The sequence below is a fragment of the Coregonus lavaretus genome, assembly GCF_964263955.1.
Source record: "Coregonus lavaretus genome assembly, chromosome: 3".
Lineage (NCBI taxonomy): Eukaryota > Metazoa > Chordata > Actinopteri > Salmoniformes > Salmonidae > Coregonus > Coregonus lavaretus.
In genome coordinates, this window is record NC_139990.1 from 55,593,850 (window position 1) to 55,607,235 (window position 13,386).

The 13,386-nt window shown below is 42.9% G+C and overlaps 2 protein-coding genes across 2 annotated transcripts in view; one reads left to right on the forward strand and one right to left on the reverse strand.

The window, feature by feature from the left end:
• LOC311108100 (Fc receptor-like protein 2) overlaps positions 1–3,698 on the forward strand; it is a gene marked incomplete at both ends in the record, with an annotated part of 67,528 nt that extends 63,830 nt beyond the window's left edge. Inside the window, one exon of the mRNA XM_084150739.1 lies at positions 3,632–3,698. Within this exon, the coding sequence (XP_084006865.1) occupies positions 3,632–3,698 (67 nt within the window). The remainder of the gene's footprint in view (positions 1–3,631) is intronic.
• A 2,657-nt stretch (positions 3,699–6,355) lies between these two features.
• On the reverse strand, positions 6,356–7,771 carry LOC311108111 (B-cell receptor CD22-like; the record flags this gene model as incomplete). The annotated part of the gene is made up of 4 exons (XM_084150749.1): positions 7,504–7,771; positions 7,026–7,295; positions 6,747–6,843; positions 6,356–6,428 (listed from the first exon to the last, which is right to left on the reverse strand). Exons 1-4 carry the CDS (start codon positions 7,607–7,609, stop codon positions 6,356–6,358), a joined length of 546 nt encoding a protein of 181 aa, XP_084006875.1. The 5' UTR covers positions 7,610–7,771.
• Between the last annotated feature and the right edge of the window lie 5,615 nt (positions 7,772–13,386).

Below are 13,386 nucleotides of genomic sequence, written 5' to 3' on the forward strand. Positions count from 1 at the left end.
GAAGGGTGGGGGGGAATAGTGGGCTCAGTCGAACCATGCACTGTGCCAGCTCCCATTCTCTCCCCCTTGTCCCGTCATTGGCGCCGTCTCTTCTGGCTGCCAGGTCGGCGTTCTGACCACCTCTCTGGCCGGCGGAACCGTCGAGGCCTCGGGTGCTGCTGGGGGGCGGGGCCCTCTCGCCTGCTGCTTGAGACCGACGCCTGACGCCGGGCACGACGCCTCGCTGTAGATCCTGACCTACTGGAGGCAGTGGAGGTGGACAGCTTCTGCGGCGCGTGGCTAGACTTCCCTGCCAGTGGCAGGTGTCTGGCCAGCTGCTTCCTCTCCTCGTCCAACTTCATAAACCGCTCCGTCGCCTCTTTGATGGTGACTCCGAAGAGACCTTCGTCAGAGATGGGGGCGTTAAGAAGTGACGCTCTGTCTGCCTCTTTCATGGCCGTCATGGACAGCCAGAGGTGTCGCTCCGTGACCACCGAAGTGGCCATGGACCTCCCCGCACAGACGGCCGACGCTTGAGTCAGGTGGAGAATAGCGCCAGAAATCCTGGACGCCTCTTCCACCTCCTCTCTCGTGAGCTCAGTCCTACCCGTGGTTAGACGGAACAGAGAGGCCGCGAGGAGGGCAATGTTGTTGGACCTCTCACTCTCCAAAGGAAAGGGGGTCTTGAAGGTTTGGGTCAGAGGGACGGGCTGTTCCATAGGAATGTCCATCTCATCCCCGTCATCCCTGTCTTCTCCAGAGTCGGTGCCTTCGGATGACGCCTCAGAAGCTGAGGCTAACACCGATAGCACGTCACGTCCTCTAAAGGGATATCCTCCCTATAAAAGGCCCAGCGCTGCTTCCTCTCCTTCAATGGAAGGAGGGCGCAGCTGGCGCAAATAGGGGGATCGCTGATGCCGTCCTTGGGTCCGCAGCCGCCATGGAGGAGCTCTGAAAAAAGCTTTTGGGGGTGGAAAACTTCCCAGTGTGCTCATTCTAGGACGACGTCGAGAGCTGGAAATCGACGCCGTTATCTTCGTCCTGAGTCTTCATCTCTTCCTAGGCTCTTCAGTCTAGTCCAGTCGCTGAAGATAATGGGAGGCTGATTGAGGGGAAGCGTCACCTCTTATAGGGACACCTGTACTCCTATTGGCTGCAGGTGTGTGCATAATTTTGTCTCAGGCTGTTCACTGCCTAGGCAGCGGAGTAAACCAATAGGTGCATAGCTCCCCTATGGGGCGGAGCTCCACGATATAGAACTCTAATGAACTTATCCTCTGCAGCAGAGGTAACTCTGGGTCTTCCATTCCTGTGGCGGTCCTCATGAGAGCCAGTTTCATCATAGTGTTTGATGGTTATTGCAACTGCACAAAGTTCTTGAAATGTTCCGGATTGACTGACCTTCATGTCTTAAAGTAATGATGGACTTTCGTTTTTCTTTGCTTATTTGAGCTGTTCTTGCCATAACATGGACTTGGTATTTTACCAAATAGGGCTATCTTCTGTATACCCCCTACCTTGTCACAGCACAACTGATTGGCTCAAAAGTATTAAGAAGGAAAGAAATTCCACAAATTAACTTTTAAGAAGGCACACCAGTTAATTGAAATGCATTCCAGGTGACTACCTCATGAAGCTGGTTGAGAGAATGCCAAGAGTGTGCAAAGCTGTCATCAAGGCAAAGGGTGGCTATTTGAAGAATCTGAAATATAAAATATATGTTGATTTGTTTAACAGTTTTTTACTACATGATTCCATTTGTGTTATTTCATAGTATTGATGTCTTCACTATTATTCTACAATGTAAAAAATAGTTTAAAAAAATAAGAAAACCCTGGAATGAGTAGGTGTGTCCAAACTTTTGACTGGTACTGTATGTAAATAAGATATTTCTGTTTAAAATATTTTTTAAAAAAAGTCAAGGGGTCTGAATACTTTCCGAAGGCACTGTAGGCCTATATAATTCAAGAATATAGAAATCAATTTCATGATCATTGAATTGAGTTCTATCTTGCTAATTGTAGGCTACTGTCTGTCATTTTTGCCTCAATATATTTTATTATGTGTAACGTGCACAATTATGTGCCAAATCTTGATTTAGTGTATTATTATAGGGTAAGCATTAGAATAAGCCGCCTCAATATTTGCAGCCGTAGGTAATGTCTTTCTAGTAGCTGATCCTTCGTCAGTATTGTTGAATAATTCTAATGTTAAGGTAAGATTTTAATGGAGAAAGCTGATCCGAGGACAGTGTTGCCTTTCTTTCAATCCTATCAGTATCGACACATTCCTCAACAACTCACTTAGCAAATGTTCTCTCTGCATGGTGTTTTGGGAAACTAATGATATATTTTTGGCCGTTGTAGGAAAGATGCATAATTAAAACACTCTTAAGCTTAAATTCCATCACTATCAGGAAACCGGGCCCAGGACTGTTTATTAATCATTACTTAATATGGAGCAGTTATCACCTTTCTGCTTGCTTTAGATGCCACAAGGAACACCTTGGTGTCAGTCAGTCCCTCTGGTCCATTGTTAGAGGGAAGCTCTGTGAATCTGACCTGCAGCAGCCACGCCAACCCAGCAGTGGAGAACTACACCTGGTTTAAGAAGGATGGAGCAGACACCTCACAGACAGGGTCAGGAGAAGTATTGAGATTGACCTCTCTAATCTCACCTGACAGTGGACAGTACATCTGTGAGGCCAGGAACAGAGAAGGGCCTCACAACTCTACTGTGGTGCCTCTGACCATACAGGGTGCCAATCATGGTGATTGTGGAGGGAAATGTCCTGTTCTCCTGAATCAATATGTTCTAAATGGGAATTAGTTTAGCTTGAATGTATTTTGTTCATGTACCCTGTGACTTTTTCAGCTACAAATACTGTCCAAATGCTAGTTTACATTGGTTCCGCGGCCACAGTTTTCATGGTGATCATACTTTTGGTGAGTAGAACACAGCACTCTAATTCACAATACCAATAGCATGTCAATGCAATAGTGTTCTCTGAAGGTTTGAACGCAGTAAGTGTTCATGGTATTTGAACAACGTTCAAGCGCAAGCTTCTATTCCTCCCCAGTAACAAGATATTTAGTTTAACTAACAGATTAAAATAAGGTGAGTAGTCAATATAGCAAACATTTTGTATTGTTTTTGACTGATTCCATATTTCAGGATGATCAAAACACAGTCTTATCCAGTAGAAGGACCAGTAACGAGCCAGCAACACAGGAAACTAGAACGGAGGAACAGGAACATGCCCTCTATGCCAATGTTCAACTGCCTCCCTCTCACACCCACCACCAAGACAGTTCTCTGTACTCTGTGGTCCAGCCACCACCTCCGCAGAACCCTCCAGACCCTCATTACGCTACCTTTGACTTCCAGCAGTTCCACAGCTCCATCGACAGAGCCCTATTCTCCAGACCCCATGGAGAGGATGATGTTATATACTCCACGGTGAAAGCCAGACAGGCCAACGTGACAGACAACCTCCAGTACGCCAGCATCCAGTTCCCCCTTCCCAGTCCTACTGCCAGGTAGGAGTGCACTCACTATCAGTTCTGTCCTTTTCCATATAACCTCTTTCTGGAAGTCAGTTTATATGAAATGTTTAATATGCTCATGCAACAACTCTATTTGCTTTTTGCAGGCCAGAAGAAAGTTTAGAGGTGGACCATTCTGTTATCTACTCCACTGTTGCCAAACCTGAAGCATGAACATATCCTTTCATAATATTGAATAAACTAAGCTGCATTGGAATGCAAGTTAAGATATGTAAAGTATGCAATTAATAAGTAGTTATGGTAATAGATGTACAGTGGGGAGAACAAGTATTTGATACACTGCCGATTTTGCAGGTTTTCCTGTAATTTTCTGTAATTTTTATCATAGGTACACTTCAACTGTGAGAGACGGAATCTAAAACAAAAATCCAGAAAATCACATTGTATGATTTTTAAGTAATTAATTTGCATTTTATTGCATGACATAAGTATTTGATCACCTACCAACCAGTAAGAATTCCGGCTCTCACAGACCTGTTAGTTTTTCTTTAAGAAGCCCTCCTGTTCTCCACTCATTACCTGTATTAACTGCACCTGTTTGAACTCGTTACCTGTATAAAAGACACCTGTCCACACACTCAATCAAACACTCCAACCTCTCCACAATGGCCAAGACCAGAGAGCTGTGTAAGGACATCAGGGATAAAATTGTAGACCTGCACAAGGCTGGGATGGGCTACAGGACAATAGGCAAGCAGCTTGGTGAGAAGGCAACAACTGTTGGCGCAATTATTAGAAAATGGAAGAAGTTCAAGATGACGGTCAATCAACCTCGGTCTGGGGCTCCATGCAAGATCTCTCCTCGTGGGGCATCAATGATCATGAGGAAGGTGAGGGATCAGCCCAGAACTACACGGCAGGACCTGGTCAATGACCTGAAGAGAGCTGAGACCACAGTCTCAAAGAAAACCATTAGTAACACACTACGCCGTCATGGATTACAATTCTGCAGCGCACGCAAGGTCCCCCTGCTCAAGCCAGCGCATGTCCAGGCCCGTCTGAAGTTTGCCAATGACCATCTGGATGATCCAGAGGAGGAATGGGAGAAGGTCATGTGGTCTGATGAGACAAAAATAGAGCTTTTTGGTCTAAACTCCACTCGCCGTGTTTGGAGGAAGAAGAAGGATGAGTACAACCCCAAGAACACCATCCCAACCGAGAAGCATGGAGGTGGAAACATCATTCTTTGGGGATGCTTTTCTGCAAAGGGGACAGGACGACTGCACCGTATTGAGGGGAGGATGGATGGGGCCATGTATCGCGAGATCTTGGCCAACAACCTCCTTCCCTCAGTAAGAGCATTGAAGATGGGTCATGGCTGGGTCTTCCAGCATGACAACGACCCGAAACACACAGCCAGGGCAACTAAGGAGTGGCTCCGTAAGAAGCATCTCAAGGTCCTGGAGTGGCCTAGCCAGTCTCCAGACCTGAACCCAATAGAAAATCTTTGGAGGGAGCTGAAAGTCCGTATTGCCCAGCAACAGCCCCGAAACCTGAAGGATCTGGAGAAGGTCTGTATGGAGGAGTGGGCCAAAATCCCTTCTGCAGTGTGTGCAAACCTGGTCAAGACCTACAGGAAACGTATGATCTCTGTAATTGCAAACAAAGGTTTCTGTACCAAATATTAAGTTCTGCTTTTCTGATGTATCAAATACTTATGTCATGCAATAAAATGCAAATGAATTACTTAAAAATCATACAATGTGATTTTCTGGATTTAGATTCCGTCTCTCACAGTTGAAGTGTATATATGATAAAAATTACAGACCTCTACATGCTATGTAACTAGGAAAACCTGCAAAATCGGCAGTGTATCAAATACTTGTTCTCCCCTCTGTATATGTCTTGTACTGTACTGTACTTGTAATGTATGTGTCTCAGGTGTGACGATGAGTTTCCGTTGCTTGTGCATGTTTCTATCTTTCTAATTGAATGATTGCTCCTGTAATTTCATTGGATGACTGTTTCTTTTTTGGTTTGAGGTGTGGCCGCCCGGGGGAAGGTGCTGGTAAGAGGGAAGTGGCCATGTGGCTGGTTTAGTTTGTAACTATCTGACTAAATTTGAGAGAATATTGTTGATTTATCTTGAATGGAAGTTGAATTAATGTTTTGTTAGATCTTCCCTCGGCTGCACCAGAACCTGTATTTTTGGTTGTTTAGTTTGTTTGTTTTATTAATTATGTACTGTTATGACCTCCTTTTTGACCAGGCTGAGAGAGTCTCAGTAATTCAGTTTGTATTCACTAGTGGAGGATTTAAAAAGAAATTGACCTTGCAACCTGTTGTTGACTTCTTTATTTTGACACTCAACCCAAACTTGAAGAACCTGTGTATAATATATGATGGGCAAAACTCAACCTGGGGTGGCGTAGTGACATATGCCATTTTTGTGTTATACATACAGTATCTTGATTATTACATGGATTTGTTATGATAAACTTTTATGTAATTGTAATTCAATTTATATATTTACATATATGGAAACTAATCTCTAGTTGTCGTTTCACTTTTGGTCATCCAATACTCAACAACTCTCCATCATAAAGGAAGTAAATTACAGTAGGCCTATTACAGTAAAATGTCTTATTTTCTACAGTAGAGAGATGAAATGTGGTGTACAGTACATGCTACAGATATTACTGTACATGTTTTTTAAAGAAAATGGGATTTAGGGCTGGATACAGCTACACAACAGTGCTACTGTGTGGCAGTAAACTGGGTACAACATCTCCCAGCAGAGTTAATTCAGTTCCTTTTCAGTTCCTGCTAATTTAAGTGTCTCATTTGTTATGGTCATCCTTGATGTAATATTATGGTAACGGCTGCTGGATGGTGGTCTCTGTAAGACTGTAACCTGGTTGACTTGATGCCGGGAGAGTTTTCCTATAGGGGAAAGTTGTTATAGATCAGACCTTATCGTTTCATAAACTTGGTATATTGACTTTGTTTTCTAGTGGAGATTCTCTGTTTTGGTTGATATAATGTTTTCTGCTATTACTCCACTAAACTTATCAGATGGAAGACTACAAAACAGTTAATAGACAATATAAAGTTATACTGTAAATATCAAATGAAAAGTAAACTCTCAAGGGTAAAGGAGTTGTAGAATAATTATATACAGCACAAACCAATACCTAAAGAGATTACAGATCACATCACTGTAATATTTACTCTTAAACGTATTGTAACTTTTTCACTCACCTCCTAATGCAAACCACTGTTATAATGATGATCAGTGTCAGAGTGATGGGGATCCCCACTGTCACCAACCCCCACAGTATGGGGGACAGACCATTTACTGCAGAGAAGAAACTACTGTGAGCTCTATAGGCCAGGGATAGCTTCACACTGGTGTACATACTGTCATTTGTTTCAATGGCAAATTTACAATAACAGGTGGCATAATCTTGATGTTATATTACAGACTAGACTAGAACAGGAAACATACTGTATATTTTCAATGCATCCCCTTGCACCTACTTTTCCCCACAGTCATGGTAACAGTAGAGCTCTGTGATCTATGCTTGTTCACCGCTACACAGCAGTACTTCCCACTGTCCTCATAGCTGATGTTAGTGATGCTGTAACTCTGCCCTGACCCTCTCAGTGAAGCTTGGGATTTTGTCCTCTGAAGCCAGGTGTAACGCTCTACTGCAGGGTTGGCATCACTGCTGCAGGTCAGAGTCACAGAGCTGCCCATCACTACCTCCCCAAAAGGATTGACTGACACTGATGTGTGCTTTGGAGCATCTGAAGGCAGAGAAAGGTAAAACAAACAAAAAAAGAAGAAAAAAAAAGAAGAAAGAAGCTACTTTTACAGTATGGTTTCCTATATTTGGGTAACAATGAGAGATGTCTGGTACATACTTCCCTGTCTAAGTGGATCCCAAAAAACTCATGACAAACAGTGTTACTGATTCATTCATTGTCTCTGTGATTGGGATTTTAAAGTACTTACACTGGACATGAATAGACAACGCTGAGGAGTGGAGCGGTCTATTGGTGGTCAGGGCCTCACAGTAGTAGTTTCCACTGTCTGTTGCGCTGATGTTGGTGATGGTCATCGTCTGTCCCTTATCACCAGCCGTGTAGCCTCCAGTCTTGTACCAGGTGTAGCTCTCCACTGGAGGGTGGGCAGTACTACAGCAGAATAACGTCACTGAGCTGCCCTCAACAACATCACCAGAGGGACTGAGGGACACTGCTACTTCACTGGAATGATCTGAAAGTAGACAAGAGATGTGTAAGCAATAAGACATACCAGACAGATAACAGGCGAAGGGCACACAGATCAGAGAGACACAAGCCTTTTTATCATCAGACTATTTCTCTTATCCTGTTTTAAATGTAAATACACTGAAGCGTATATCCATATGTTGTTGCTGTGTTTGTAGTGATGGTTGTCTGGGTATTGGGGGCGGGTGGTCACCCAAATAAACAATTCCAAGCTGACAGTCAAGACCATGTGACTTTCTGCTATAATTTCGCAATTTTTGCATACAGTCGTTGTGGTCGTAGGACATGCCACCATACCATCAGGTTTTAAAGTGTAATAACCTCTTAGTTACAAAAGAACTCTCACTGTTGTTGTCAACAGCTGGTACTGTACATACAGATATCAATAGCACTGTCACTATTACTCCGAGAGACTTTCAGTAAGTAAATGAGAAAATGAGTAAATATTGAGACATTGACAAACTTCCAGAGGAAGTGTAAGAACACTATGAGACTCTCTGAATCATGTAATCATACTGAAAAGAGGAAGCAATGGCTCCTCTCCTCAGAGTGACTCAGAAATTACGGTGACATCAATTTCAGTCCAACCTCTGAGGCTTGTGGTCAGACCTGATCTCTGTGCAGACAAGCTGGAAGCTGACCACATCTTTAACAGCTCTCCTATTCTCATGAGTCAAATAGTTACACACTAAATGTATGTACAGGAAACAACCTCGAATGCTGATATTAAATGTTTGTGTTTTGAACATATAACAATGCAGTTACAGCATCCCTCCTTTATCATATAGTATGTCAGTTGCAGTGGTGATTTTAGCATGTAAATCTTGGTGGGGAAAACTCAACATTTTACATTTACGTCATTTAGCAGACGCTCTTATCCAGAGCGACTTACAGTTAGTGAGTGCATACATTTTCATACTGGCCCCCCGTGGGAATCGAACCCACAACCCTGGCGTTGCAAACGCCATGCTCTACCAACTGAGCTACAGAGGGCAACCTCTTTTTTTTATGCACTACACAACACAACACTAAACAATACATTAATTGTACTATAACGATGACAAACTGTGCCCACAAACTGTTAGGGCCTACATAAAGCTGTCCCAACAGCAGAGATTTATTTTCAGCACCATGGAGTGAATCCTTACCACCGCTACACCTGGCTATCAGCGGAGCCGTTGTTTGGCAGCGAAACAGCTCATTCAGCCTAATTTACTGCCTTTTTAAAAAACATAGCTGATATGGCTGACTTGCTTAAACAAATGTGGTTTCTACTGACATTTGAGATCTACAAACTATGGCATAAGTGAACGATGAGTGGATAAGAGGCAATCCGTAATTTCGATTAAGACATTAATGAGCGAGCTAAGATGGACGTAGTCAATATAACTATTTGTTCAGCACTTTTGAAATGTACAGTAACAGAATTCAGAACATGGGCCATTCTGACAGTATTCTCCCTGTACACCAAGTCAGAACTGTAGGATAAATAAAGGGGGCATATAAGCAGACAATGAAAGCTCTTACAATATTTGATGATGACATTTCTCTAAAATATGCTATATGCTACATGTGCACCACCAAATCAGAACAGTAGGCTAAGTTATGTGGGGGAAAGGGACCAAATTATTAGGGTGAGGAACATGGGCTACTAACAGCTTACTACACAACATACACTTTGAAAAAAGTGTCGAATCATGACGTCAGTGATCTTCAGGTTGGAGCTCTAGAAAGAGGCCCGAGTTCCCGACTTGGATTTCCGAGTTGGATGACCGTTGAAAGCGTATTTTCCCAGTCGGAGCTCGTTTTTTTCAGAGTTCCCAGTTGTCTTGAACTCACTGAAGTCTGAGATTTCCCAGTTCCGAGTTTCCAGTTGTTTTGAACGCGGCAGAAGTCATGCTGGATTGACAGCATGGCCAATGTATTCAACCTTTTCTGGCCCATGGTGTTCCATGTGAATGTTTATCCTTTTAAGCTTGGAAAAGAGACCTTTAAACTCAGACTTGAACCATACACCCTCTCCACTGAATAGCAGGCTAGTGATTGCTTTGCAATGCTTACAGTTAGCCACTAATTCCTTCCAAACCACTCATTGTTGAATTTGCAATTTCCAACTTGTTATGTTTATGTCCAATGGCCGATGAGCACCGGTACGTTTTATATATAATTTCTCTTCATTTTGAAAAGGACTTGCCAGTAGATTGTCGACTTGATTCATGACGATGACTGCTTATCTAGCTTGCTAGCTAAGATTTTGAAAGTATGATGTTGACATGATCAGTCCAATCAAAGCTTCCATAGAACATTTTTTATTTGACATCATTTTATCTGTAGCCAATGAACTTGAGCCTTCTTGGATGGGCACTTCTAATGTAAATTTAAGGGGCTTGAATTTTCGAGCTCTCCCCTGTAGATTTGCTGTGATGTAGTTTCACCATGGGTGACAAAACACTGAGGCAATCACGGCGCAACTAGAGAACATTACCAACCCCTACGCACTGTATTTTCCGCTGTCTGCCCCACCACCACAGAAAGTACTGAGCTAGGCTGAAACACCTGCATTTTGGAGCTGCATTACTCAAGAAAGCAAAAAAGAGACCATGTACAGTTGAAGTTGGAAGTTTACATACACCTTAGCCAAATACATTTAAACTCAGTTTTTTCACAATTCCTGACATTTAATCCTAGTACAAATTCCCTGTCTTAGGTCAGTTAGGATCACCACTTTATTTTAAGAATGTGAAATGTCATAATAATAGTAGAGAGAATTATTTATTTCAGCTTTTATTTCTTTCATCACATTCCCAGTGGGTCAGAAGTTTACATACACTCAATTAGTATTTGGTAGCATTGCCTTTAAATTGTTTATCTTGGGTCAAACATTTTGGGTAGCCTTACACAAGCTTCCCACAATAAGTTGGGTGAATTTTGGCCCATTCCTCCTGACAGAGCTGGTGTAACTGAGTCAGGTTTGTAGGCCTCCTTGCTCGCACACACTTTTTCAGTTCTGCCCACAAATGTTGTATAGGATTGAGGTCAGGGCTTTGTGATGGCCACTCCAATACCTTGACTTTGTTGTCCTTAAGCCATTTTGCCACAACTTTGGAATTATGCTTGGGGTCATTGTCGATTTGGAAGACCCATTTGCGACCAAGCTTTAATTTCCTGACTGATGTCTTGAGATGTTGCTTCAATATATCCACATAATTTTCCTTCCTCATGATGTCATCTATTTTGTGAAGTGCACCAGTCCCTCCTGCAGCAAAGCACCCCCACAGCATGATGCTGCCACCCCCGTGCTTCACGGTTGGGATGGTGTTCTTCGGCCCCCCCCCCCCCCCCCGTTTTTCCTCCAAACATAACGATGGTCATTATGGCCAAACAGTTCTATTTTTGTTTCATCAGACCAGAGGACATTTCTCCAAAAAGTACGATCTTTGTCCCCATGTGCAGTTGCAAATCGTAGTCTGGCTTTTATTTATCTTCCTTGCTGAGCGGCCTTTCAGGTTATGTCGATATAGGACTCGTTTTACTGTGGATATAGATACTTTTGTACCTATTTCCTCCAGCATCTTCACAAGGTCCTTTGCTGTTGTTCTGGGATTGATTTGCACTTTTCGCACCAAAGTACGTTCATTTCTCGGACACAGAATGCGTCTCCATCCTGAGCGGTATGACGTCTGCGTGGTCCCATGGTGTTTATAGTTGCGTACTATTGTTTGTACAGATGAACGTGGTACCTTCAGGCATTTGGAAATTGCTCCCAAGGATGAACCAGACTTGTTGAGGTCTACAATTTTCTTTCTGAGGTCTTGGCTGATTTCTTTAGATTTTCTCATGTCAAGCAAAGAGGCACTGAGTTTGAAGGTAGGCCTTGAAATACGTCCACAGGAACACCTCCAATTGACCCAAATGATGTCAATTAGCCTATCAGAAGCTTCTAAAGCCATGATATCATTTTCTGGAATTTTCCAAGCTTTTTATAGGCACAGTCAACTTAGTGTATGTAAACTTCTGACCCACTGGAATTGTGATACAGTGAATTATAAGTGAAATAATCTGTCTGTAAACAGTTGTTGGAAAAATTACTTGTGTCATGCACAAAGTAGATGTCCTAACCGACTTGCCAAAACTATAGTTTGTTAACAAGACATTTGTGGAGTGGTTGAAAAACGAGTTTTAATGACTCCAACCTAAGTGTATGTAAACTTCCGACTTCAACTGTATGTATGCGGCTTTATTAACTCAATGCGGCTTTATTAAATCGCCACTGCTCAGTTGCTATCTACATATAATCACTGACCACAAGACATATTTACACAAGAACATTTACACAAAATATATGTCAAAAAAACATATAATAAGCACTGTGGTCTTACCAGACACTAGCAGGATTACTCCAGGCTGTCCAGGAGGCTTCTCCACTGGGTGGTTGGTGATAAAGTAGAATACATACAGTGGGGGGAAAAAGTATTTAGTCAGCCACCAATTGTGCAAGTTCTCCCACTTAAAAAGATGAGAGAGGCCTGTAATTTTCATCATAGGTACACGTCAACTATGACAGACAAATTGAGAAGAAAAAAATCCTGAAAATCACATTGTAGGATTTTTAATGAATTTATTTGTAAATTATGGTGGAAAATAAGTATTTGGTCACCTACAAACAAGCAAGATTTCTGGCTCTCACAGACCTGTAACTTCTTCTTTAAGAGACTCCTCTGTCCTCCACTCGTTACCTGTATTAATGGCACCTGTTTGAACTTGTTATCAGTATAAAAGACACCTGTCCACAACCTCAAACAGTCACACTCCAAACTCCACTATGGCCAAGACCAAAGAGCTGTCAAAGGACACCAGAAACAAAATTGTAGACCTGCACCAGGCTGGGAAGACTGAATCTGCAATAGGTAAGCAGCTTGGTTTGAAGAAATCAACTGTGGGAGCAATTATTAGGAAATGGAAGACATACAAGACCACTGATAATCTCCCTCGATCTGGGGCTCCAGGCAAGATCTCACCCCATGGGGTCAAAATGATCACAAGAACGGTGAGCAAAAATCCCAGAACCACACGGGGGGACCTAGTGAATGACCTGCAGAGAGCTGGGACCAAAGTAGCAAAGCCTACCATCAGTAACACACTACGCCGCCAGGGACTCAAATCCTGCAGTGCCAGATGTGTCCCCCTGCTTAAGCCAGTACATGTCCAGGCCCGTCTGAAGTTTGCTAGAGTGCATTTGGATGATCCAGAAGAGGATTGGGAGAATGTCATATGGTCAGATGAAACCAAAATAGAACTTTTTGGTAAAAACTCAACTCGTCGTGTTTGGAGGACAAAGAATGCTGAGTTGCATCCAAAGAACACCATACCTACTGTGAAGCATGGGGGTGGAAACATCATGCTTTGGGGCTGTTTTTCTGCAAAGGGACCAGGACGACTGATCCGTGTAAAGGAAAGAATGAATGGGGCCATGTATCGTGAGATTTTGAGTGAAAACCTCCTTCCATCAGCAAGGGCATTGAAGATGAAACGTGGCTGGGTCTTTCAGCATGACAATGATCCCAAACACACCGCCCGGGCAATGAAGGAGTGGCTTCGTAAGAAG